This window comes from Papaver somniferum, chromosome 6, assembly GCF_003573695.1.
Source record: "Papaver somniferum cultivar HN1 chromosome 6, ASM357369v1, whole genome shotgun sequence".
Taxonomy (NCBI): Eukaryota; Viridiplantae; Streptophyta; class Magnoliopsida; order Ranunculales; family Papaveraceae; genus Papaver; species Papaver somniferum.
The window spans coordinates 36,159,046-36,186,946 of record NC_039363.1 but is presented as its reverse complement, the minus strand read 5'-3'; the positions used below and the strand labels follow the sequence as shown (position 1 = coordinate 36,186,946).

Genomic DNA, 27,901 nt, shown 5'->3' with positions numbered 1-27,901 from the left:
GAAGATAAACTATTATGGCAACATCACCCTAACGGAGAATTGTCGGCTAAGTCCTTCACAAAAACCTTACAAGACAGAGTCCCTTCCTCTTCAAATGCTGGTGACGACTTTCCATGGAAAAAGTTCTGGCAAGTAAAGTGCATTCAACCAAAGATCTGAATGCTCTTATGGAGGATTCTCAATAATGGCATTGCAGTGGGGAGCAAAATGCTGAAGATTAACAAAGACATCAATACTGATAGCAGAATGTACAACAATGCTACAGAAACTATGGAGGACCTATTTCTATACTGCCCTGTAGCCCAAGCGTTTGTTTTTGCATCTCCTATGAATCTTAGGCTTGATGAGAATCTGAACTTATCGGTACTTCATTATATCAAAAGCTGGCTTCTGGAAGGTGGTGATCACTCTAAACTTAAACTGGGGGCATGTCTGTTCTGGACTTTGTGGAAGACAAGAAATAACATCATATTCAACAAGGGTTCTATTAAGCTACAAACTATGCTACAGGAAGGATTATTTTGGTTCAGTCAAGATATTTTGGTTCAGGATGTGACTGCGATACCAACTGGACAAGATTTACTTTCCTCTGCCACAACTGTTTGGTCTCCTCCACCCCCTGTAAAGTTTAAAATTAATTTTGATGGTGCTTCAGGTTAAAGAGGGTATGCCTGTGCTGCAGTAGCTAGAAACCACCTATCTAACTTTGCAGGATGCCAATCTAAGATATTAGAGTTCCTTTCTCCCGTTGAAGCGGAAGCTTATGGCGCTTTGGAGGGTGTTGATCTTGCGAGAAGTAAAGGCTTTAATGACATCATTATTGAAGGTGACTCTCTTATCGTGATCAATGCTTTGAGATACAATATTTCCCCTGTTCCGTGGCGCATAAAGAACACTATCGGCAGAATCAAGGACAAGTTAGATAACTTTTGTTCAGTTGAATTTAGTTTTATCAAAAAGGATGCCAATTCCATGGCTCATTCCTTAGCAGCTAATGCTGTTGCAAGCCATCTGTCTAATCAGTGGTGGTCTTCCCCTCCTTCGTGTACTGCTCATTTGTTCAGTGAGCATTCTCAGTCCTGTCTGTAGTGTTTTCTTCCTTTTTTCGTTTTGTTTCTTTTTTCTTTTAACCTTCAAAAAAAAAAAAAGTGGCGTCTTTTTGGTGTAAACTTGAAACAATTCGGTATCTCTTGTTTGGTTCTATAAGACTCGGTGAGTTCAGACTTCTTATAAGCTTTTGTTTGTCCAACTGTTAACCAACCAAAGCCAACCCTCTCACGCTTTGCTGCTTCTTCACTTGAATTGTATTGTCTGGAAAAACACAAGCGGGAATTAGAGAATAAATGGCTTTTCATCTCCCAAATATCTCTCACTCATCATCATCCCTTGTTATTCTACAATCCACAACTAAATCACCTCTTAGAGAAAAACTTGTTACCACCACCACCACATACCAAAAGCTTAATCATAATAATAATAATCCTAGTCTCAAACTTGAAATTCCACCTCAAACAGTTGATGCACAACCGGATAAAGAACTCTCCACCTCCAAGCTTACTTCTACTGACAACAGCAACAACAGTAATAATAACAAGCAGAAGAAAAATGACTTCTATGTGAACGTGGGTCTCACTGTACGGACACTCCGAGAAGACTTGCCTTTATTGTTCTCTAAGGACCTCAATTACGATATTTACAGGTTCTTCTTCTTATGATTTTCTTGCTTGGTAATTCTAGGGTTTTTTTTTTTAAATTTATTTTGTTTGTGTCAAATTGGTGGAAATGGGGTTTTCAATTTTGTTATGAATTTAGGATTTTAGGTTTAGTGTCAATTTTCATGTTCTCGAGAAGATTGGTTTTGCTGTAAATGAATAGAGAAGGAGATACTTGTAACGAATACCTTATAATAACTAGATATAGAAAGGTTCTTAACTGAAATGAAAGAAGTTGAACATGAATGGTTTGAATGGACATACATACATAAATGAAATTAGACTTTTTTTTTTCTTCTCTTTTTGGCTGAATCACCATTTTTTTTATTAATCAAAGAAGCAGAAATGTATTACAATCAGAAAATAACTAAAGCAAAAAGACAAAAAAGAAATACAGGAAGATTTTAACAGAATCTGTAGTATTTTCTGTCTGGCATCTCAACTTGGATCAAATGAAAAATGAAATTTGACTAGTATGCAGAGCCACTGGAATAGTATAATGTAGCTTGAGTTTGAATTTTCATTTATTTCTTCTATTTTTCCCGGTATCAGTATAACTGTTTGCATATTTTTGATTTTTTTTTATTTGGAATGTACAAGTGCATCTTAATGTGTCAATGTTATAAAGCTTAAGCCTTTAAATATGTAAACCAATGTATCATTCTGTGCAGAGATGATATAACGTTTATAGACCCATTGAACCCATTCACGGGGATGGAGAAATACAAATTGATATTCTGGGCACTGCGCTTCCATGGTCGAGTTTTATTTCGAGAAATATCTCTGGAGGTATTGAGGGTTTGGAAGCCTTCTAAGAATGTTATTCTAATCAGATGGAATTTGAGAGGTATTCCAAGGGTTCCATGGGAAGCAAGTAGGCAGTTTCAAGGGACGTCAATATATAAGCTGGACCGCAATGGGAAGATTTACGAGCACAAAGTTGATAATTTGGCGTTCAATTTCCCTCGGCAACTGAGACCAGCTACTTCAGTTCTGGATTTGGTTGCTGCTTACCCACCAAGTCCAAACCCAACCTTTATGTGGGGCTTGTCAGATGAGTATTCGTCATCGTGGTTGGATCTCTATTGCGCAGTGAGGGGAGCCTTGAATAATGAAGGGTATTTGCTGCAACAAAGAGGTTTAGTTACTTGTTCGTAATTGTAAAAGATGTTTGAGGTAAAGAGGTCGTTTTATCCTGTGATGTTCTTTTTTTTATCTAATATATACCACAGATTGTACCATATGTTCGTTTATATAACACATTGTTTCCTAAGGAAAAAGCGTGTTGTACATAAGGAAGGAAGCTTCGAGATGCATATGGGAATATACACATATATATATGCGGTGAGTTTTATAGTTCCATATTTTATTGAAAGGTCAGTCTTTCGGCAAAAATGCTTGTAATGAAAGTCGTTTATATGTTTTCCGCATCAGCAATTCTACCGTATTTCCAATTCTTGTCTAATATGTTGTATACTAGGATTTGACCAATGCTCATCATAGTATATATGTTCTAATCAGTTGTATAATATACATAATTAGCTGAAGTCTTTTTGTTAAAACTCATCATGCACCTGAAGAATAGTTTGCTTAAATAAACTCTTTCATATTAGACTTCATGTTTGTGAGCACACAAACCTGCGAGGGGGTCCGAACGCTCACAATCAATCATTATCATCTAAAGAGATTGTGATGATGATATCCTGGTGTTGATTCATTGGCTCAAAACCTTCGGGTTTATCATGGCCTCATCTAACAACTCCATGCGAGGCGTTTGCGCATGGGATATAAGTACTTAGGAAAAAAAAACATATAAGTAAACATCCATGGAGCTAAATAAATGTAAAGTGCTGAAATATAAATAAGACCAAGGTTTACGTGGTTCAGCACTAAGGCCTACATCCACGGGGTTTGTTGTTTTACTATGTTCTTCACGGTTACATGAATAGTCGAATGACTTTTGGGTTTACATGTTTCTCTCTTCTAAGTGATTAACTTACCCTTGCAATCTCTCTCTCTCTCTCTCTCTCCTTCTCTCCCTGATTTTTCCGATCCCCTTTCCTCTTGGTGGAGATTGGGTATTTATAAGGTTAGAACGTGGGACCCATCTCTGAAGACCGTTGGAACCTTATCTTCTTGTGTCCTTGCGTCCATCACGCGGAGGTCTGCGTTTGCCCCTTGATCCCGCAGAAGCATCCTCGCTCGTTCCACAGGTTGGTCGACACGTACACTGCTCAGAGTGTTTAATGCGGGTAGTTGAGGGGTCTGCTCGTGTCAGACAAGTGTCTTCTGCCCCTGTCAGTCCGTGTCAGCTAACTTTCTCTCCACCGTTGATCTTAGCTTCTCTTTTGGGGATGAGATAAAGTAACTCCTCGGGGTTTATTTGGTGTTTCGTGACGCATCATGTTTTGATGTTTTGGCCTGCATGCTTTCCACGTATCTTTTTATATACACGTGTCTGATAGTGAGATATATGTGTACACAATTTGCCCCTTTTTTTCGGGCTTGAATGACTAATGGGTGCCTTGAAGAAAAACTATCGTCGCATATTCTTCTCACTCCTAATAACTTCTCCTAGATACTTGGGCACGTCTTTTATTCGTGCATTAACTGCTTATGTAACGGGCACGTTTCCCATTCCTCCCTTAATTTCCTTCTCTTTATTTCGGGTATTTTAAGGATAGAAAGAAAATTTAATTTCATTCTTCCTAAACGCTCTCTCAGTTTTCATTCTTTTTTCAGCCCTTAAATTTTCTGTCTGTCTTCATTGAACCTGTGACCTTAAATTCTCTGTCAGTCTTCATTGCACCTGTGATCTTAAATTCTCTGTCAGTCTTCACTGGACCTGTGATCTTAAATTCTCTCCACCTTAGCATTAATCACGCCCGCTTCCCCTGTTTGTTTCTTCTACTGTTGTTTTTGCCGGTAAGTTTTTCTTTTCTTTATTTCCACTGTTTCACGCTGTGTTGATTTGTGAATTCTCTGCTACTGTTGTTCCTTGTTTGTGATGAAGAACTTCTTCTGATGCTTGCATACTAGTTTGCCCCTGTTCTTCATCTTAAATTAAGGAAGCCACTACTTCGAGGGTGTGAATTTTATGAAATTTTGAGCATGTATACTAATTTTAGGGTTTCTGCGTTATCGTGTGTGTATTGCTCTGGATGTGGTTTTTTGATCTTTTGTAATGTTTTTTGATTGTGTGTAACTTGTTCTTGATTTTATTCTTTTCGCAGCCATGTCTGACCGTCCGCGGCTTACTTATCAGACTCCTGATTCTGGGCTATCGAGATCTCCTCCGCGTCGAGAGTCTCAAGATGATGTTCGTCGGAGTCGAGTTTCTTCTGGAGCGAAAGCCTCGTCCTCTAGGGAAGAGATTCCTCCGACAATTCCGTCTGGTTCCCGAAGAGTCTTCGATCGCTCAGCGGCTCGTCCTCGTGATGATACTAGGAGTACGCAGGCTCCGCCCCGCGCTGTTGCTTTTGACATTCCTCCTCTACGTTCGTTAGTGCCCGAGCATCATCTGCGGTCTTCTCCAACTTTTAAAGGGAAGAATACGAAGGGTGTAGCTCCTAGGGCTGAATCTTCAAAGAATTCCCCCGTGAATAGAAAAGCTTCGGAAGCGTTCGTTAGTTCATCCGGCCCCGCCGAGGAGGATGAGGCTGCTCCCTTGATACGCAGTGTCTCTGTTAGTAGGAAAAAAGTAACCTTCAAGCATATCGATCTCGAAATATTCAAGGAAAAGCATGAGCTTCAAGCCTTCGGGGTTCGTTTCTATGCCCCTGAGGATGATATTACGTATGAGCTTATCTCCAAGTATGAGTTCGATGAATTTCATTTGTTAACGACGGTTGGAGCATTCGAAGCTGGTCTTATGCTGCCGTTGTACAAATCAGGTGATTCCTTCTACTATGACGTGCTCGCTAGTCGTGAAGGCTCTTCCACCAATACTCACAGCCGTTCCGTATCCCAACTATCGGGGAATTATCTCCGCGCCCTGAAGGAATGCTATCTGCGGAGTAAGGGAGAAACGTCGATGACTTGTTACGTCCCCAATCCCATGGAGAAGGAATGGTATACTCCTGAGAATTTCAATAACTCCTTCGGCGATTACGTCAATAGTAGGAATCGCAAGCCGTGGAGTGTCAGCCTTCGGAATCTCCCTGCTCCTCGGGGCGAGATTCGTCTGTTAAATGAGGTCAGCGATGCCAAGCTGAAGTATGTTCCTGGCACGGAGGCGTCTAGTCGTCGGAAACTCTTCCCCGCGCGAGAGAGGATCAAGCGCGATCATGACTACGAGTGGCACGCCACCGTTATCGAGATAGTTGGTCCGTGGGCTTACGGTTGGATTCCTGGTCCCCGCGGTTGGCGGCCTACCGAGAATAGTAAGCCGCGCGAGTCTCCTCCTGTTCGCTATGGAGATTTATGTCCCTGGCGTCTAAACTTTGCGGGTATGAATTTTCCTTATGCCCTTCACGTCGTAGAGGGAGACGAGGAGGAAGGTTCCGGTGCTATACTCCCACCGAAGAATACCTCAGCTGCTCAGGTACGCGGATTCTAGCTGCGCTTCTTTTTTAGAACTTACATCAGTCGGGAAAAATAATTCTTTTTGTGGTGTTGGTTTCAGGTGTTGAAGAAGAAAAAGATTAGGCCGAAGCAGTCTTCTACTACTGTGATGGGCGAGGTTGAAGCCCAAGAAGAAGTTACTAGTCCAGTGAACGAAGAGTTTGCTGAGGATGAGATTACAGATGGGGAGGAACGTACTGGTACCTCCCCTATCAATGTCGAAGAAGAGGTCTTCGCTGGTCATGCTGGTGATGGAGGAAGGAAAAAAGCTATGGTGGCTGATGACGTTGTTATCGGGGATGTTTCCGTCCCTGCTGGTGATGACGCGGATACCCTTCCCGCTTCTCAAGAATTTTCTTTTGATCGGATGTACTCCACGGGGGAGTTCTTTGACGAAGCCCTCGATTTTCCCGAGGACTTCTCTTTACTTTCCCCCAATGATGATTGGGATGTGCTAGGTGGTGATGGTAATGGAGACGCTACTGTAGAAGATGTTGGTGCGGAGGAGCCTGCTGTGCATGTAGGCGCGGAGGAGCATGCCAACATTTGTGCTGAGGGGGTCGTGTCAGAGAAGGGAAAATCTGTCATTGATGCGCCTGCTGATAATCTTCCCCAGTCGCCGACGTCTGAGGGTGAGGATGCCATCATGGATTGGTTCAAGGAAAAGAATCTTCTATTTGTCTCTCATCCCGCTCCTGTTGTTGCTGGGGAAAAGGAATCAACCGCGTATACCCGTCGCATGATGGAGATGTCTTCTAAGGCGCGGGTGTCTGAAGCCTGGGGAAAAAGGTTGACTGTTCCCGAAGCTACCCTTGTGCCGGAGCCTCCTACTTCCGTTGCCGATATGATGGCCATCTCCGACGGGTATCAATATGGCTTTCCGCAGCAGCGTGTGCTGGAGGTAAATTTTCGTACATACTTCTACGTGACGATCAAATGCTTTGGTGAAATAATGTTTTGTCATCTTGATGTGTAGATGATGAGGAGTGAGCATTGTAACCACGTGCTGTATCAGTTCTTCAAAGCGAAATCTCTGAAGCTCGAGGCTAAGCTTCGTCACCGAGAAAAGGAATTATCTGCAGCTGAGGTGGAAATAGAAGAACTGAAGAAAAGCCTTAAGGAGAAAGAAAAGCTGGGTGAAGCAGAGGCCGGTCTTCGTTCAGAACTTGTTGCTGTGCGCGCTGAGTTAGAGCAAACTCGTAGCCAAGTTTCCACTTTCACAGGTTTGGTTCTTTTCCCTCGCCGTATGTCGTCATTCTTCTATTTCTTAGTTGTTCTGTCTGAGTCTCCCCACCCTATCTCCAGTGGGTGGCGTCCCCGAGCTGATATGGCTTAGAAACGAAAGAGCTCGGCAAAAATCTCGTATTAGAGATTTGGTTGAGAAAATTAAGAGTGAAGCTAAGAAATGGGATGCTCGGGCTGAGGTATGGCGCGCTCGGCATGTTCAGATGGTCGACATGCAAAATATGTACAACCATGATCGTGCTTTATTTAATGGCACACTGCTGTGGACCCGTGATAATCTGCGGGAAGCCCGTGAGCGTACTTCCTTGTTGGAATCTAGGATTCAGCTGCTGGAAGAAGAATTACAGACGGCTCGATCCATTCCTCTTTCAGGGGTCCAGGATAATATGCTCTGTCTTGCCAGAGAAAGAGATGATGCTCGTGCTGAAGTCTACGCTCTCAGCAATGCTCTTTCCGCGTCACGTGCCGACGTAGCTCTTCATGCTGAGTCTGAGAGGAATCTTGAAGTGTGCATGTACAGACTCAGCAAAGGGGTCTCAGAGATAAATAAAGAGGTCGACCACCTTCGTCATATGGACTCGATGAAACAGGTAGAATTAGATGCCTGTCAATTTACTCTCACCAACCTTCAACTAGACTATAAGAAATTATCCGCGGAATATGACCATCTTGATGAAGCGCGAGATGCGGTTGTTAATGAGTATGAAGAGGCTTCGGCTTGTGTCGAAGGTATAATCCCATTTCATCGAGTGTGACCATGTTATTTTTCTACGCTAACTCCGTGGTGTTGTCTTTTTCAGAGCTCGAGGGACGCCTTCGCGTCACAAATGAAAAACTTGAAAAGGCTCAATCTTCCTTAGCGCGGCAGGAAGAACAGACCAATCACTTCAAGAATTTAGCAGCAACCCACGAGGAGGCCGTTGGTGCTTCTTCTAGAGAAGTGAATCGGCTATCTTCGTTATTATCCCAAGCCCAACAGTGGACAACAGTTATTAAGCACAAGGCTCGTTGTCAATTGGCTGAGGAGACGAACAAGATGCTGGAGAGGATAGAACTTGGCCTAAGGAACGAACATGGTCTCGTGAAGAACTATCCTCGTCGTCCCGTACCTTCTGCCTTGCCCAGCTCCTCGGGCCCCTCTTCTGGTGGGAGCGTCCCATCAAGTCTTCGGAATAATCCCGCCGATGGGGCCGCCATCTAGGTAGAGACCGCAGCATTCTGTAGGGTCCGCGGCATCATTATCCTTTCACTTTTTGTAATCATGTAACAAGGATATTTTTTGCTGATAATCCTGTAAAAGGAATATTTTTTGATTGTGTATCCTTGAATTTGGCCTTTCACTTCTTGTAATCATCCTTTATGAAATGAATCCTCTTCTTGATATACCTGCAATGTTGGTTTGTTTTTATTTTAAGCATTTGTGAAAAAACAAAACAAAAGTTTTTAAGTGTTTGGGTGCGATACTGAAGGACGGTACCTTCGTGATCGTCTTGAGACCTGTCACCCCGCTGGCGAATCCTGGGCCAGAGGATTCCCAGACGGTGGGGGCCGGGGCAACGTTCTAGGATATGGGATTAAAATATTTACACACCCATTCCATCGACCCGTTGCCTTAAGATTGGTTGGGTATCTCTTTCTGCTGGGTGCCTTCCTCCTGGTCCTACACTTATGGACACTGATGGGGGAGCCCTGAGAGATTGTAGATTAACTACTTTCCCCATTATTGTCGGTAGATTCCACTGACTTGATAATTTGAAAGCTTGTTTGATTGATAAGTTGAGGCCTGCAATTCCTATTCCAGAGATAGAAACATGTGGAGCGGTCAGGCTCCCTTCTTCTTCTGGTACACTCCAAGCAGATTCAAATCTGCGTTGCTCCTATGGGAAGTATGGTTTGAGCCACTTAGCATTCCAAGGATGCCGAAGGACCTCGCCTTTTAGATTACGAAGGTAGTAGGAACCGTTACCCGCAACGTCGTGTATTATAAAAGGTCCTCACCATGTAGGTGCTAACTTTCCCCATTTCTTTTCTTGCTGATACCGTGGGATTGTTCTCAACACATACTGTCCCTCTACAAAATTCCGTAGCTTTACCTTTTTGTTGTACTCCCTTGCTAGTCTTCGTTGATAATTTTCCATCTTTTGCAATGCTACTTACCTTCTTCCTTCCAAGTCGTCCAACCTTTCTAACATCATATCTGTTGTGAGGTTTTTCTCCCAAGCTTCGGTCTTCGTGGTTGGCATGAGGATTTCCGTAGGTATGACTGCTTCAGCTCCATAAGTTAGAAGAAACGGGGATTCCCCGGTGGCGGATCTTCGTGTTGTCCTGTATGCCCATAACACATTGTGCAGTTGTTCGCACCATCTTCCCTTATGCTTGTCTAATTGTTTTTTGAGTATAAGGGCGAGGGTCTTGTTGGTAGCTTCCGCTTGTCCGTTGCTTTGAGGGTATATGGGGGTGGACTTGTTCTTTCTTATTTTGAAAGTATCGAAGAGCATGTCTATATTTTTCCCCTGTAATTGCTTGCCGTTATCAGATACAATTTCAGCAGGTATACCAAATCTGCAAATGATGTTCTGGAATATGAAAGTGAACACATCCGCGTCTCTGATCCTGTCCAAGGCCTAAGCCTCCACCCATTTACTGAAGTAGTCCGTGGCTACTATCAAAAATCGTCTCTTCCCTGATCCTTCGATGAAAGGCCCGACGATGTCTACGCCCCATTTTGCAAATGGCCACGGGCTATCGACGGAGTTTAACATTGTTGCCGGCGCGTGGATCTTTTTTGCGAAGCGCTGACATTCTTCACATCGTCGGGACATCCTCGCGACATCTTGTATCATTGTCGGCCGGTAATATCCTTGCGTTTTTGCTTTGTCACCTAGTGATCTCATGCCGCTATGATTCCCCACGTCACCATAATGGATATCATTTGGAATTCGATGCCCCTCTTTCCGGGACAAGCAGCGTAGTAATGGTCCAAGGAAGGATTTCCTATACAGGACCCCATCCCGAAGATCATATCTTCCCACTTTGGAGAGTATCTTCCTAGCTTGTTTCTGATCCGCAGGTAAGCTTCCTTTTTCGAGAAAGGCATGTATTGTCACCCTCCAGTCATCTTCGTTGCTGAAGTCTTCGTCTTGATTGGCTCTTGACAGGATATCCTCTTCGTCAAAGTCATAATGGATGTCTTCTCCTACCTGGTCTTCGATATTTTCTTCCACCGTATCTTGATTGGTAGCGAAGGAGAATTGAGATGCAATCGAAGGCTCGTATACCCTTGCTATTTTAATAGCTTCGGCGTTTTTATCCCTCAGCATGGATGATATATATGCTAGGGAATTCGCGTGTCTGAGGTCCCTTCTGCATAAGTGCCGGAACTGAATGTTCGGGATTTGTGATGCCAATGTTTGGACCAAGGCCATGTAAGCTGAAAGGGTGTCATCGTACACATTATACTCGATCCCTATTTGCCGTATGAAAAGCTGCGAATCACTTGTCATCCTTACATCGGTTACCCCCATCTCTATTATTATACGTAGGGCATGTACGACAGCTTCGTATTCAACAATGTTGTTGGTATGCTCTTTGAATTCCAATTTAAGTGACTGTATAATCCTTTCTCCAGTTGGGGTGATAATGACAATGCCTATTCCTGCTCCTTCCTTATTTTTAGATCCGCCGACAAAGACTTCCCATTGTCTTTGACTCGCAGGTTCGAGGATATCCATTGGATCCTTGATTTCTTCCTCGGCTTCTGGTATTCCCTTAATCTCTTCGTCGTTGTCAAGGGGGAGGTCTGCTAAGAAATCTGCCAGAACTTGGGACTTCTGAGAATGTTGAATTTCATGAATGATGTTGAATTGGTCTAGATGGGTGTTCCATTTGGCTATTCGGCCCACTTTTCCCGTGCTTTTGAGGACTGCTTCCAATGGTGCTTTGCATGGTACCCTGACGAGGTGAGTTAGGAAGTAGGTTCTCAGTTTTTGGGTAGCCCATACCAGTGCGAGGATGAGTTGTTCAATCTTAGTATAATTTCTTTCCGCAGAATTGAGTGTCTTGCTGACGTAATAGATAGGCTGTTCTACCTTTGTATTGGTTTTGACTAATACCGTGCTGACTTCGTCCTCCGTTGCTGCTATGTACAGTGCCAAAACCTCATCAGGGTCTGGCTTCTGCAGGATCGGGATTGAGGCTAGATGTTCTTTGATTTTTTGGAATGCTTCCTCGCATTCAGCGGTCCATTCGAACCTGCTCCCTTTTTTGAGAATATTGAAGAAATGTTTGCATTTTTCCGAAGACCGTGCAATAAATCTGCCCAACGCTGCTATAGACCCATTGAGCTTCTGCACTTCCTTTAGATTCTTTGGGGACGGCATCTCTACTATGGCTTGAATCTTTGCTGGGTCTACCTCGATGCCCCTTTTTGTTACCAGATACCCGAGGAACTTCCCCGAGGTGACACCGAAAGTACATTTCTCCGGATTCACTTTCATGTGATGCTGTCTCATTGCTTCGAAGATATTCCTCAGGTCATGGTGGTGATTTTTACGCAGCTTGCTTTTGACGAGCATGTCGTCCACGTAGACTTTTAGGGTTCCTCCAATCCATGGCTTGAAGATAGCATCGACCATCCTTTGGTATGTTGCCCCTGCGTTCCGAAGTCCTAAAGGCATTCTGGTATAGCAATAAAGGCCATGTGGGGTATAGAACACTGTGTGTGGCTGATCTTCTTCTGCCAGGGCTACTTGGTTGTAGCCAGAATGTCCATCCATGAATGATAGTTCTTCGTATCCTTCTACTGCTTCTACCAGCTGGTCTATGCTCGGTAGGGGATAGCTGTCCTTTGGACATGCCTTGTTGAGATTAGTAAAGTCGATGCATATTCTAACCCCTCCATTTTTCTTAGGAACAATGACCATGTTGGAGATCCAGATAGGGTACTTGACTTCCTTGATAAATCCTGCGTCTAGTAGCTTCCGAAGTTCTGTTTCTACTGCCTCATGATACTCTGGAGCCACTTTTCGTATTTTCTGCCTGAACGGGGGCGTGCCCGGTTTGATGCGTAGTTCATGTTGGATTACTTTTGGGTCAATCCCCGGCATATCTCCTAACTTCCAGGCGAACACATCCGCATATTCCTTAAGTAATTTGGTTAAGGAATGTTCTCTTCCTTCGTCCATGATGGTACCGATTTTGATCATCTTCGGGTCTTCTTCCGTTCCTATGTTGATTTCCTTTACGGGTTCTACTGGTGTGAACACAGGCTTCGGGTTTCCGAGGACTGGGACGCTCTTTAATTGCTATTTAGCGTGTTTCTGTTCTTCGCTGGTTGTTGAGGTACTTGTTTCCGTGCTTTGGACATTACCATCTTTCGTCAAGCCCTTTCCTGTAGTTTCCTTGAGGAACAGGTCTACGGCCTTCTCTTTCGCGGTTTCTTGATTTTTTACTCTTCGGATTTTCCGCTGGTCTTCTTGCTCATTGTTGATATGATCCTGAGTGGCCTGGCACTCTCGCGTAGTGATCCGATCTCCCTTGATCTCCATTATTCCCTCAGGTGTTGGAAATCTGAGATATTGGTGGTATGTTTCCGAAACTCCTTTGAGCTTATGTACCCATTTTCGTCCAATAATAGCGTTGTAGGGGGAAGGGGTGTCCACCACACTGAATCGGGTTTCCAGTTTCATGGGCCCTACGTTAACCTGTAACACGATGTCTCCCAAGGGCTTCGTGGCTGCTCCATTGAATCCGTAGATGGTGTGATAAGAGGTCATTAACTGTTCATCATGGAGCTTCATCCGTTTGAATGCATCATAGAATAGGACGTTTACAGAGCTTCCCCCGTCTATGAGGATCTTTTTGAGGTTACATCTAGCTACTGGTAATGTTAGGACCAAGGGATTGTTATGGTCTTCCATATCTTCTTCGATATCCTCGGCATCGAAGATGATAGGAGATTCCATCCATTCTTCGTGTTCGTCCACCGCTATCCCATCGACCTTATATAACTCGCAGCGGTCTTCGAATTGCTTCCGTAACCTTTTTCCAATCTGCGCTGTGAGTGAGGGTCATGTGGCTTCGGAACACGAGATGGTGTTGATTGTTCGGTTTCCTTCCGGAAGTTGGACTGGTTTGGTTCGTTTGGATCTGTCCTCGGTAACATCCTTTCGAATGTAATGTTTGATCTCTCCTGCATCAATTAATTTTTGGATCATTATTTTAAGGTTCTTGCACTTTTCGGTCTGGTGTCCGTTGAAACAGTGATATTCACAGTAATCTTTAGACTTCTCGGATCTCGGGGGATGCTTTCCCTTAGACCATGGCCACTCTAAGTTTTCCCTCCCTTTGATCTCTCGTAGGATACGAGCATAGCTAGCGTTGAGTTTTGTGTAAACTTGATCTTCGAATTTTCGGTCGCCTGTTCTTCGTTCATCCCTCCGTTCCTTCCTATCTTCGTGAGGTCTCTCCCCTGAGCAACTCCTTTTGGCCCCATTGGTTTGTTCCGCTGAATTGGTGCGGTGAGACCTCTGCGGATATGCCCTCGGGTTTTCCCGTTGAATTTCTTCAAGTCGAGCGTGCTTTTCGATAATTATTCGAAGATCTCCCTCTGTCTTGGGCACGCTCCCATGAATTTCAACAAATAGGGGACTCATTCGGTCTAAGCCCCATTTGTAGCAGTTGATGCTTACCACTGGGTCCACGCTCCCTATGGCTTGGCAGATCTTGTGCCATCTGTTAGTGTACTCCCTCGTGGTTTCCTTGTAGCCAATTGCTAGTGAAAAGAGCTTATCCATCCCGGTGTTTACAGTCTTGTTGTACATGTATGTTCTTAAGAATTTCTCTGCGAGTTGGTCGTAAGAGTGGATGGAGTTTGGTGGCAGATTATCAAACCATGATAACGCCGATCCCTTCAGGCTTGACGGGAAGTATCTGCAGAGTACGGCGTCGTTCTGACCCCATCTAGCTAAGACACGGTTGTAGTACCGAATATGTGCAGCAGGGTTGCTGGATCCATCATAGCATTCGAACGTTGGGACAGGGAATTTCAGTGGAATAAGGGTGTTGGCCAAGCGATGAGTTAAGGGCGTGGAGTTAGCTTCTCTCATGACCTCTTCTAACCTTCCCCCGCCTTGTTTATTTTTTAATTGCCTGATCTCGGCCATCATCTCATCTCGTAGTTCCTCCATTGCGCGTTGGTGCTCTAAATTCTTCGGCTCATTACCGTCTGACTCTCCATCGTCATAATCCGGGTCGGATACGCTACGTCTCCTTGTCGCGTCTTCATTAGCCGCTATGACGACTCTACAGTCTCGGTTTGGCTCTGGTGCTTTGGAGCTTGCTTCATCAAGTTGTTGGCTGGTCTTCGTGCTTAGAGCAATCCGCTCCTTTAAATCTTGATTTTCTCTGGCCAACAGAGCTACAGCTTCTGCGTAAACCTACTGGCTCTTCCTCAGTTCCTCAAGCTCAGCCATTAGTCGATGTGATTGGTTGGACCCATGATTGGGAGTCCCAGCGCGTGCTGCAACAGTCATAGTGCCTCCCTCCTCCATGGTCTGTACTAAAGCTGGCAGGGGTTCAGCTTCGGTTGCTGGTATTTCCAAATTGGGGTGAGCGCCCCTCTGCGGTGCTAGAGCCACCGGTATGGTTTGATTCTGATCATTTGTTAGTGGCATTCCAAAATTTAGAAGGTGCGCGGGTTGGAATGTTCTGGATTCATCCACCCTTTCTCTTGGTTGATTAAGTTGACTCATGGCGAAGGTATTGCTAGCCTCCGCAGCCTCCCCGTACTTTGTCGTTGCTGCTCTGAGAGCCGCCGCTGCAACTGAATTAGCGTTCATAGGTGAAGTGATTTCCGCAGTATCTTGCCTTCGATTGGTCATTTTAGCTTTATCTCCTTTCTGCTTGCTTCGGGTGATGACCGGGGTTGTCCTGGGTGTTTCTTTTGACAAAGCTTTGGATTTTCCTGCTTCCTGCGTCTTTTCCATCACGTGCCCTTTTGTTGATAATGAAATCTCGCCGAAACTTGCCTTCTTTACTCACAATACGTTCTTTTTGCATAAGTTATTTCAAACAACAAAAACGGGAATATCCGCGTGAAGCGGGTTAGTTGGCGAAATACAATCTTCCAAGAGAGAATTAATACACGCAAGTTATAATATACGGGTTAAAGTTTTATTAAAGGAGATCCTTAGTATAAAAACTACGAAAATTGTAAATCCGACGGATTAGAACAATAACTCTTATCGAAGATAAAAGGTGGGTTTTTGAACATAATACAGTTAACGAATGATCTATACGGTCCGAGCTGATAAATCAGAGCAATCATATGCCAATTTAAAATGAAATCACAGGACAAGATAAATCTTTTACCGGGACGAAGTCCCTGTTTCTAGCGCCAAATTGTGAGCACACAAACCTGCGAGGGGGTCCGAACGCTCACAATCAATCATTATCATCTAAAGAGATTGTGATGATGATATCCTGGTGTTGATTCATTGGCTCAAAACCTTCGGGTTTATCATGGCCTCATCTAACAACTCCATGCGAGGCGTTTGCGCATGGGATATAAGTACTTAGGAAAACAAAACATATAAGTAAACATCCATGGAGCTAAATAAATGTAAAGTGCTGAAATATAAATAAGACCAAGGTTTACGTGGTTCAGCACTAAGGCCTACATCCACGGGGTTTGTTGTTTTACTATGTTCTTCACGGTTACGTGAATAGTCGAATGACTTTTGGGTTTACATGTTTCTCTCTTCTAAATGATTAACTTACCCTTGCAATCTCTCTCTCTCTCTCTCCTTCTCTCCCTGATTTTTCCGATCCCCTTTCCTCTTGGTGGAGATTGGGTATTTATAAGGTTAGAACGTGGGACCCATCTCTGAAGACCGTTGGAACCTTATCTTCTTGTGTCCTTGCGTCCATCACGCGGAGGTCTGCGTTTGCCCCTTGATCCCGCAGAAGCATCCTCGCTCGTTCCACAGGTTGGTCGACACGTACACTGCTCAGAGTGTTTAATGCGGGTAGTTGAGGGGTCTGCTCGTGTTAGACAAGTGTCTTCTTCCCCTGTCAGTCCGTGTCAGCTAACTTTCTCTCCACCGTTGATCTTAGCTTCTCTTTTGGGGATGAGATAAAGTAATTCCTCGGGGTTTATTTGGTGTTTCGTGACGCATCATGTTTTGATGTTTTGGCCTGCATGCTTTCCACGTATCTTTTTATATACACGTGTCTGATAGTAAGATATATGTGTACACAATGTTAGACATACAGTAGACCAGATTTTCCATGCAAGTTATGTTAGTGCAGCTGTGGTATGTTTGTCCTGGTCCAGGCAAAACCTGATTTGAGCTCTGATGTCACATGTGTCGTACGGTTTCCGGTTTATTGTGAGGGATACTAGTACCATGCATTTATTAAATCAAAAATTTAGATGTCTAGTGGACCAAAAAGACTAAGCCTGATGTGAAATGTGGGTGCTCACAATGTGTTAATTCATGTGCACAAGATCAATAAATGAACACCACTTTCCATGAGAAAGGAAGAAAGATAAATTGAGCAAAAAGAAAAGAAAAAAAAAAGAAAAATTATATCCGACCTACCGGATTCGAACCAGTGACCTAAGGATTATCTGCTACAACTACAGTCCTCCGCTCTACCAACTGAGCTAAGGTCGGCTGTGGACATACCTCCAGAAAACAAATACATGAAACCAGGATTTGTCAGTCACATGGCGCACTAGACTCTTCTGGGTCACCACCAACATTTGTAAAAGTCTCCAAATGCACTTTCGGTAAAAAAAAAAAAAAAAAGAGTTTTTCATTAAACCTTTACCCAGTTGTTAAACCCAACATAGACTCAAATTACTTATTCTTGATCAACATCAAAAACACCATACATGTCTGGCTCACCACCAACTCTTAGTCGGTTATAAACGTAATAATAGCTGCATACATTTACTGCTAAAAATGCAGCAGATGCAAGCTATTTCTCAACTTGAAAAAATTTCAGTTTCAACAAATTTTACATGAACATGAAAGGATGTATAAATGTAGACTTCATATTGTATCAACTCATATACTATATTAGTTCCAAGAGAATCAACTATCAATCGTCGTACTTTGATCAACCGTAACGAAAACTTTAGCAGCAACAGGTTTATCCGACTCGACAACGACCCGATTACCAGTTACATTTGTCAGGGCATGATTAGGAAACGACCCCGTCGAAGTACTCAAAGTGTATTGTACATGCTTGATGAGGTTAGGAAACAATAACACCCCATTAAAATCTAAACTCCATGAACTTCCATTCCCTTGTATCGATCCCTTACCAACAGTTGATCTAAGATTCATTCCTCGTGCATTATTTCGGTCAACAACAATTTGATCGACCGTTGTAAATGGAGACTTAGATTGATCCAACTGAACAATATCAATCCCTTTACCACTCCCAGAAAACATATTATCAACAATGTTAACTCCATGTATCTCGCCCCTATTCGATTTCAGAAGAATGAAACCATCACCAAGAAAAAATGTATTAGAAATATGAAGCTGTGAAGGGTCTTCAGCGACAATTCCAGTGAAATCCATATATGAATTGGCTATCCGAGTTTGAATTGAGCCTGCTGAAGTTAAATAAACCCCAGTTCCACCCCAACCTGTGGCCTTATTATAACAATGTACCCCTGTAAGAATGTTAGCTTGACCAGATATCCTAATGCCTGTTTCAGCTGAGAAGATTACAACATCTGTCACTGCATTGTCGTTACCCATTATGTTAATTCCAGTTCCTCCAAAGTTCTTTTCGCCAGGATCACCACCAGCAGTAATGTGTTGACCTAAGAATGAATTATGTATGTAGGTCTCATGACCACCTTGCACAAGAATTCCATCTGTTGTGAAATGAGAAATGTAGCAGTTATCAATGGTTGTTCTAAGTGAGTTGATAACTGAAATTCCACCACCTGTGTAGTTTGCATCTAACATTACGTCTTTGACGGTTATGTATTCGTATGCGTAAGCTGATGAAGTAAGCTCTTGTTCCATTCCATTATCCTGTTTATATGAACTAGTACTAGTACTACCATTATTCTGTTTCATATCCTTGTTCTCCGAGTCAAGGCCACTACTTGATGACCTAGACGACGCGGAAAGCTGGATTAGGTATCCGTCTTTTGGAAAGCTTTCTGATGCCCGTAATGATCCTCCATGAATCTGAAAAACCAAAAATATCATCAGCAAAAAAAATAAAAAAAAATCACCATGTGCATTTTTACGTTTCTTTTCAAGTGAATAGAAAATGTACCACTAAGTTTCCTCCTCCTGTGGGTGGAAAATGTAAAGGACTGCTGATGGTATATGAACCTCCTTCAAGGTTAATTTGAGGACCTCCAAGATCAGTTATGCCTTGCATTAGAAACTCATTAAGTTTATCATTTGCAGTTGCGGTTGTTGTTGCTGCATTAAAAGCGTCAAGAAATGCTTGCTGCAGAGCTTTCGTGCTATCTGTTTTTCCTGTTGGGTCTGCACCATAAGCCGTTACTTTATATACTCGTGAATCTGCCGGTGACATCTGCAGATAAAAATGATTAGTTCAATTATCACAAGATTATTACTTATGTACAGCCAACTTAAAAACCATTACATTCTTCCAAAAACAGAAGATAATTGAACTGTTCAACATGTTATTCATGTTGAATCAACAAACAAATCTGACATTAAATTAGAAAAATATTGTTGACTGAAGTCTGACTTTGGTCAATCACAAAATTGATAACCAGTAAATTTCACAATTCACATAACCATAAGTAAACCAAATTTTACTAATCAAGAAATCATCCTGAATTACTATGAAAAAAACAAGAAATTTGAATCAAGAACATCAAAAAAGATAATGAAAGTAGAACATGCAGTACCTGTTGTGGTGGATGACTAGGAAAAGGAGAAATTGAAGGAAGTGGGGGAACAGAAACCAAATTTCTTCCAAGAAACATCGTTTTAATACCCTTCATTTGATTCATTTCTTGATTGTACTTCTCATCACGATGATGATGATGTTGATGATGATCATCAGTAGCAGCAGTAGTAGTAGTAGAACCAACAACGACATGTATTATAATGAGACTAGAACTAATAAACCCAATCAACATTGACAAACCCAGAGCTTTCTTTGCGTTTGTTACTCTCATTTTGTTTTGTATCTTGTTTTCTTGATATTTCTTTCAACTCCCTCTGTAATATATATTGAGAAGATGAAGAGATTTGGCAATGTGTTTCTCGGGGTTAGAGTAGTAAGATGTGGATACCAAACGAATTCAAAAGAATTGAATGTACGAATTTATTATTATCTGGACTTTTACATTTATATCGACATGAACAGCAAGTAGAGAGAAAAGAGAGTTAAGTTCCAACGTAGAGAGAGAGAGACGAGGGAGGAGGATTAAAGTGGTCATGGAAAGAGAAAGGCTAACTTACTTAGATTTGGTGTGGGTCTTGGGAGTCTCTTATTATGGGATCATACAAAGAAAACTTCCCTCTACCCCCACGATGGTATTCAGTTTACAATTAATATTCTTTCATCTTTTATTCAACTATCCCAGGTCTTTCCTACCAAAATATACCTGGTTCGTTTAACATAGTTAATGATAAGCCCTTCCAACTCTTTCTTTTTTTAGACCCACCCCACATGTAATTCAGAAAATGGGTCATTTGTCCAAATATTTTTAAAATACCGTTCAAATGGACGAGTAGAAATTAGTATGGATGATATGGACACAAAAAGAATAGCAAGAATGAATCTGCTTTCATCCTGGCTTAAACTTAGAAAAGATCGAGGATGAAACTGATTGCATCCTAATGTAAATTAAAAATAAGAAAAAGTATTTGAAAATGGACAGGATGAAACTGTTTACATCCTAAATATTTTTAAAATTTTGTCCATTTAAAGAATATCAAATTTTATATGTCTTTTTCACCCAAAAAATGTTGCTTTTGGTCTTTTTAATCAATTTTGTGCATGTAATTTGACTGATGGAATTTTTAGAAAAAATTGATGCTCCAAAGCTGAACCTAGACCCTATCTGAACCCGACCAGTCTAGCCCCACTGGCAAACCCGAACCATAAATCCAACCATACAACTATATTACCACAAAACAAACATTTATGGAGGGATCGAACCCCTGATTTCCTCATAATCGGAATTGATGGGAAATTGTTGAACTATAAGCATGAGCCCAAATGGATATTTGATCATGTATCCCTGATCCAGTGATTGTCAATTTACATGATCAACACAACGAATAAAATGTTAAAAAACCAAAACAAAATTATCATGGTTTTTTACTTCGTTTTGAAAATAAAGAAAATTTCACCATGATTATGTGTATGAAGACATCCAGCGTCAGCCATAACTTGTGAAGTAGGATTGTTAGAGAGTTTTATTAGGTAGAACCAAAATTTAACTAGCGATATGATCCACATAATATACCAAGGCCGTAGTACTGAGCAAAAGATCACTGCGCGGACACAAATTTTATGTTATGATGTCCTAACGGGTGTCACTGATGAGTATGTTTGTACGAGCAAAACAACCGTATTTACGAATCTTAAACTTCCTTTATAAACAGTAGTAAACCATTATGTTCATTTTCTAAAAAAACCAACTCAAGTTAATGCCAATTGTACACTCGTGGAAAATGAGTAAAAACAGCAATGATACACCCACCGAAGGTTTACACCGCAGAGTGTACTTCGGTGGAATCCAACGTCCCGCAGCGGCTCTGGACATTGGGATAGGGAATGGGGCAGAAGTGGACCCCACTCCATCTCTCACACACAACTCCACGGTACAGCTCGCGGTGCAAATGTTCGGTGGATTAAACATTTTTTAAAATGATTTTCTAAAAATGCCAGGTGTTGATGACATATGCGTTGGAAATGGTCGGGATGCTTTATTGCTTAGCAATGCAAGTATAAGGGTCACCATACAAAAATCAACTGTAGTTTTGGAAACTTCGATTACTTATGATTGTTGGATATGACATTTCTTTTTTTTAGAATTCCAATTTCATAAAACGACATAATAGTTTGGATAAATCACCTTTGTTTGAAGAACTCAAGTATAGTGGTTGATACTTCTAAAAAGAAGAGGGTACCAAAATACACCATAATCTTTTAAATTCAACCTATAAGTCCAATACCAAGTGTGATCATCAATGGACAATAGTCGAGATACGACAACAAGGTATACAGTTGATAATAATTACGGTATAAAACCGATTGGCTAGAACATCACTTATCAAGTATCTTGGATTAACATACAAGTGTATTTACTTTATTATAATAAAACAATTGTAATGCGGAAGTCAAGTAAATAACACATACAAGATTTTGTTAACGAGGAAACCGAAAATGCAGAAAAAACCCCGTCCAGATTTGAATACTCTCAGAATTAAGCTGCTATACAAAGAACAAAAGCCAACTTCGTATAGTTGAGACCAATTAAACTATCCCTAGTTACTTAGTTGCCTCAGTATTCCCGCGTTTTCGAACTTTTGGTCACACACGTGAATCTCAAAACAAAAATCACTATCTCAAGTTACTTTATTCCTTTTGATCGTATTGTAAACAATAAAGGAATAAATATGTTTGGTAACCACTCTATTCAATCTTTGGTAAAAGATATGTTGAGTCGTTGACAACGGCTCTTATGTTTAATTTAATAAACTTCTTTGTCTGGTTAGATCAATCCGAATCTTAATTACCGAAATAATCGATTTCCGAATTTGCAATCAAACAATATAGAACTCAAAGAGAAACTATAAAGTGATGTCGATCTTATCAACTAGATAATCACAAGTCTATCAAAGATAAACAAGATCTAGTTGGATCCCTGCAGATCAAGATGTGTGCATAAATTCACAAGATACGAAAACTAATAAGAAAAATCTTCTTGTCTTCAAATATTCAATTGCCTTCTTGTGATCAATCATACACAGAGCAGAGTCTGTTAACAATGGATTATCACAGGATATCTTTAGATCCAAAAACTGTCGTAAAAATCCCGTTGGTACTTTGATCTAGTTTAAGTGACCCTTATGTCAGGAGAGAAGTCTCTCAAGAATAATCAAACTAAGTGCAATCAAAGTTTCAACAACCGTTAGTCAATCAAATCAATAATCAAAAACTAAAATAACAATGCAATGATCTAGTTTCCCACCAACGGTACTCGTAGAGCTTCTTGATCCCCACGGAAGTCTTTAAACGAGTGGTCGTAAGAAATTTCGCCTAATTAGGGTACTTTCCTCTCTGGATAGACGGCTCCACTAGAACAACACGAATGAATTTTTCTTGGCTCTTAGGATAGTTTGCAAGAAATGCAAACTCAAATACTTATTTACCAAGGTTGTTTGGACAAGAAGGAAATCCAAAACCGAAAATATTCTCCAGATATGCAATAAATTACCTAATTTAGGTTTTCCTATTTTCGGTTAATGTCAAACAATATTTCCGAAATCTCTCTTAGAAAATTTTTTCTTATTAGCTTAACGCATTAACTAATAATCCCTTACTAGAGTACATGTTTTAATTGCTGGTAATTAAAACATATAAAATCTAAAATCATAATTAAATGTTTTTTAATATTTCGGTTTGGGATCACCTTGAGCATCAAGGAATATCTTTGAACAATTAGTGATAAAATTTTATGCACAAATAATATCGACATCTAGAAGTTTCCAATCTTAGCAAACCCTAATTCCAAATTCACATACAACATAAAGAAATATGTGAATATTGGAAATTCGGTTTTGCTCTTGAGACCGGTTCTACCATGACTTCCAAACTAATCTAGGTCCAGTTATACCATGACTCCTAATATAGGTTATGAATGGTTATACCTTGCTTCCCAATACTAGTTAGGATCGGTTATACCATGTCACTAGATATAGGTTATGACCGGTTATACCTTGCTTCGCAATACTATTTAGGATCAGTTATATCATGTCACCAGATATAGGTTATGACCGGTTATACCTTGTCTCCTAACATAAGTTAAAATCGGTTCTACCTTGTCACCTTGTATTGGTCATCAAATATTATTCAATGAAAAACTGGATCAACACACTTATGATTTCACTTTCGATTATGAAACAAGTTTATACATCTACCTCCTTAAACCAATGTAATAATACATAGTTTTCCAGGATGAAATCACACCTATATCCAATACATAATCAAATAACTATATACATATATTATGTTAATTTCGTATTTATGAAGTTCAAAAGATAAGTATTATACTTCGTAAGTCAATACTTTGATCATAATGCTATGACGAAGTCAAATCACTATAAATATATCTTGCATGTTATGTTTTCAATATAGAGTGACTTGAAAGATACTTTAGGAATGGAAACAAGTCAAGTCAGTATTACTAACCTCAAGTATAAGGATGATCTCTTCGTTGCAGCCGTTACTTCTTCACATTCTTCAGGCCTTCAGAGTAATACTTGTAAATCTCAACATTCCTACACTTTCTAGTCTAACCTAAACGAAGTTGAGTCTAGTAATTAATCAAGTGACTCAAGATGAGTTTTGATACTAAAATATGACAACTAAACTTGACATACCCACGCTTGGTGGGTTCAACTGAGCTATGCTATAATAACTTTAAATTTCACCATCAATAATAATAGTTGCAACACGACTATAATATTTGACAGTGGAAATCTATCCAAAATGGTCAACTTTAGTTAAATACTATAGTGAGATGTGTGAGCTTTTTTGGAAAATAACTTTAACTCGCGGTGAATGCCAAAAAGAAAAGATGTTGAACGCGTATTTGGTATTCTGAAAAAGAAGTTCGCCATCGTTTACAACACATATCGTTTTTTTAGTCCAATATAAATGAACAAGGTTATACTTACGTGCATTAGAAATATGAGGGTACCAAGTACCTGATGATATTTTTCAATGATGTTGTAGTAATAAGTTCGTTGAGACTTGTGAAAGCAAAAGATTTTAGACTTATAAAACTTAAAAATAGAAAACTTATTGCAAAATTGATTTCAAGATATTAAAAGTAACCAAGACACTAGATTCCACTATTACACATGAATGAACGATACCAGATATGTTTCAAAACTCTAACTATCCTTTAAGTCCTTTATTTCTTAATTCACACATAATCAAACATATTCCCAAATATTAATTGTATTCCCGAAGAATACACTATCAATCAATTAAACAAAGTATAATCTATCAAATTGAATCACAAGTAATTAAGAAAATTATGTGAACATTTAGAACTCCGCAAAAGCGGTGATTGAATGAATTATAAATTGTAAATTAGAGAAAATAAAATTGTTACCAATCATTCATGCATAGATAGCTTCATCAATTGCCTTGGTTGCGCGAGAATTAGCTCATCATCATGGAAACACGCTCAAAATTCATTTTTATTGCTCAAAGGGTGTTTACAAAGATGTAATGGGAGAAACAATGATAAAACAGTGATTTTATTTTCTCTCCCCAAAAACGCTCCCCAAATGTGCTCTCTAGCTCTCTATTTATACACACAAATACACCTCACTCAAATATATTCTTCCATAACTCCAAAATCTTCTTCCTTTTAATTAAAAATATCTTCAGAATTTTTCCTTCTCTTTATTCTATATATTTCTTTACTAAACCCATATCTTCTTTAATTCGCAGAATAAAATCCAAGATAAAATCTTCTAAGGATATCTTTCTTGTTTAATACAAGATAACTTCCTTTTTCTTCAAAACTTCATGTTTGTAAGGCAAGAAGATATTCTTATCTTAAAGATAATAAATCCTTTACCGTTGGAACCAAATTTCCCGCCAATTTTTTCTTTTCAAATCAAGGAAGAAGATGGAGCCCCCTTAACCAATAATGGGGTGCGATTAGCAGTTGGTTCCCTGGGGTGCCCCTTATCAGTTAGGTGCCCCTTATCCAAAACTGAGAGTCCGAATAACATGTGTCCTCCGGGTGCCTATACCAACTTTTCGAGCCGAAATTTCCAAAAATACCTACAAACACATAAAACACCATAATAAGTAGAAAATCGAGTACTAACAATACTGAAAATTGAGGACAATTTGGTCACAAAAATGTTTCTATCAAATACCCCCAAACTTATTATTTGCTAGTCCTCGAGCAAATCTAATCTAGAAAAATAAAAATGACTACACTTAGCACGTGCAGCAAGCCGTTAAACCGCTAGGTGGCCCTAGCGGCGGAGTGTTGTCTCCGGAGGGTTTACCAGAGGTGTACCCATAAAACCTTTACTCCAGACCCTAGCTATCTACACAGAACCTTGGAAGGCAATAAAGAATCTCCTTGGTTGGCATACAATCATTGACTATAGAAGGAAGTACCCTGATGCGAAATTCCAATTGTTGTACACGAGTTTGCACTCAGCATACTAAAATTCATATATAAGTGACAGAGATCTACTCATATAGTTTCTAGACATCATAACCGGAGTCAACCAATCACATGGAAAGATTAAGAGGATGGATAAAGAGAAAAATAGATGGTTCAAAGTGAACGGTGTTTCCCATATCTGTCTGAAGGCCTCTGCCAAGATGAACCTATCCTAATGGACTGAGATACCGGTCTGACTAATATCAACACAACTGGCATATACAAGGGGACCAGTGGTCGATAAACCTAACTCTATGTCAACACAACTGGCATATACAAGGGCACCAGTGGTCGACTTTATTGATTTTATTCCGGTTGGTCTGATGGTCTGGTCTCAAACTTTTTTTTTTTAGGTATCTCAATCACCCTGTTTCACCCTAGCAATGGTAACAACTTGATTCGTGTGACCCACCAAGTCACTTAAGAAATAAAAACAAAGGGATTAGGATTCAACGAGTTATGGCGAAACTACCATGTTTTTTTTAATTCTAACACCTGAGCTCTGTGCTTTTATGAATATACTCTTTAGATGTTTCCATCTAATCAGATTGGTTCCTCAACTCCTACAACCAAGATGTTCCCATCCACTTAGATTGGTTAGTGCCAACCTTAATAAGCATAAATTTCTAGGCTCTGAAGTTTATTTATTGCAACTAAAAGCTAACAAAAAGTTTCTTCCCCACCCCAAACTTAAATCTAACATTGTCTTCAATGTTTCTAATGAAAGAGCAATACCGAAAAGTAAGTAACACGAGGAATCAGTAAAGAAAGAAGTCGGAAATGTAGTACCTGGGTGAAGAGAGAAATCAAAAACTAATATACAACATACAATCGCCTCGATGGTCAATCAAGGGTAAACAGGGTCCTCCAGAGGGACCTCCTCAACATCACCTGTAGGAAAGGGCTCTAAAAAGGGTTTCAATCTCTGACCGTTAACCTTCGAAGAACTACTACCATCTGGTGTCTCGATCTCAACAGCTCCATGAGGAAAGACAGTGCGAACAATAAAAGGACCTGTCCACCGAGAACGTAACTTCCCAAGGAAAAGATGCAAGCGGGTATCATACAGAAGAGCTTTTTGACCTGGAGAAAATGACTTTCTTAAAATATTCTTATCATGCACAAGTTTCATTTTGTTCGTATACTCCTTCGCACTATCGTAAGCATCTATACGAATCTCTTCCAACTCATTGAGCTGGAGTTTCCTATGGACTCCTGCCTTGTCAAGTGAAAAATTTAGCTGCTTAACAGCCCAATAAGCTCTATGTTATAACTCAACAGGTAAATGACATGCCTTGCCATACACAAGCCGATAAGGCGACATTCCAATAGGGGTCTTAAAAGCAGTACGGTAAGCCCGTAAGGCATCAGTAAGCCTAGACGACCAGTCTTTCCGATTAGGATTAACTGTTTTCTCTAATATACGCTTTATCTCCCTATTGGAAACCTCTACTTGACCACTAGTCTGTGGATGATATGGGGTAGCTACCTTATGTGTAATATCATATTTCTTCATCAAAAGCCTAAAAGGTCCATTACAAAAGTGCGACCCTCCATCACTAATTATAGCTCGCGGTGTACCAAAACGTGTAAGTATATTATTTTTCAAGAACTCAATCACAACCCTATGGTCATTGGTTTTACATGCAACCGCCTCAAACCACTTAGAGACATAGTCTACAACGACAAGGATGTATAAGTTACAAAAAGAATTAGGAAACGGACCCATAAAGTCAATACCCCACACATCAAAGACCTCAACAACTAAAATAGGGTTCAAGGGCATCATGTTCCTACGGGAAATGGTTCCTAATTTCTAGCAACGTTCACAAGTAACACAATAAATATGGGAGTCTTTAAACAACGAAGGCCAATAGAATCCACACTGCAATATTTTAGCAGCAGTCTTCTTAGCACTAAAGTGACC

General features: G+C 40.7%; 3 protein-coding genes and 1 non-coding gene across 4 annotated transcripts; 2 read left to right on the top strand and 2 right to left on the bottom strand.

The window, feature by feature from the left end:
• Positions 1–207: 207 nt before the first annotated feature.
• LOC113290733 lies at positions 208–1,089 on the top strand. The gene is made up of 2 exons (XM_026540318.1): positions 208–655; positions 713–1,089. The coding sequence occupies exons 1-2, from the start codon at positions 208–210 to the stop codon at positions 1,087–1,089; spliced, it is 825 nt and encodes a 274-aa protein (XP_026396103.1).
• Positions 1,090–1,252: 163 nt separating this feature from the next.
• LOC113285587 lies at positions 1,253–3,155 on the top strand. Its single transcript, XM_026534421.1, has 2 exons — positions 1,253–1,699; positions 2,384–3,155. Exons 1-2 carry the CDS (start codon positions 1,344–1,346, stop codon positions 2,868–2,870), a joined length of 843 nt encoding a protein of 280 aa, XP_026390206.1. The 5' UTR covers positions 1,253–1,343; the 3' UTR covers positions 2,871–3,155.
• A 13,957-nt stretch (positions 3,156–17,112) lies between these two features.
• Positions 17,113–17,197, bottom strand: TRNAY-GUA. The gene is given in 2 exon segments: positions 17,113–17,148; positions 17,161–17,197. It is a non-coding gene; the product is annotated as a tRNA-Tyr (tRNA).
• A 164-nt stretch (positions 17,198–17,361) lies between these two features.
• On the bottom strand, positions 17,362–19,895 carry LOC113287308 (polygalacturonase QRT3-like). Its single transcript, XM_026536018.1, has 3 exons — positions 19,441–19,895; positions 18,831–19,097; positions 17,362–18,739 (listed from the first exon to the last, which is right to left on the bottom strand). The coding sequence occupies exons 1-3, from the start codon at positions 19,711–19,713 to the stop codon at positions 17,621–17,623; spliced, it is 1,659 nt and encodes a 552-aa protein (XP_026391803.1). The 5' UTR covers positions 19,714–19,895; the 3' UTR covers positions 17,362–17,620.
• Positions 19,896–27,901: the final 8,006 nt, after the last annotated feature.

Coding starts and splice junctions, on each gene's coding strand:
- LOC113290733 (XM_026540318.1), top strand. CDS start 208: ATGCTGAAGATTAACAAAGACATCAATACTGATAGCAGAATGTACAAC. Junction 656..712: donor TAATTTTGATGGTGCTTCAG/GTTAAAGAGGGT, acceptor CTAACTTTGCAG/GATGCCAATCTAAGATATTA.
- LOC113285587 (XM_026534421.1), top strand. CDS start 1,344: ATGGCTTTTCATCTCCCAAATATCTCTCACTCATCATCATCCCTTGTT. Junction 1,700..2,383: donor CTCAATTACGATATTTACAG/GTTCTTCTTCTT, acceptor CATTCTGTGCAG/AGATGATATAACGTTTATAG.
- LOC113287308 (XM_026536018.1), bottom strand. CDS start 19,713: ATGAGAGTAACAAACGCAAAGAAAGCTCTGGGTTTGTCAATGTTGATT. Junction 19,098..19,440: donor CTAGTCATCCACCACAACAG/GTACTGCATGTT, acceptor TTTTATCTGCAG/ATGTCACCGGCAGATTCACG. Junction 18,740..18,830: donor CAGGAGGAGGAAACTTAGTG/GTACATTTTCTA, acceptor TTGGTTTTTCAG/ATTCATGGAGGATCATTACG.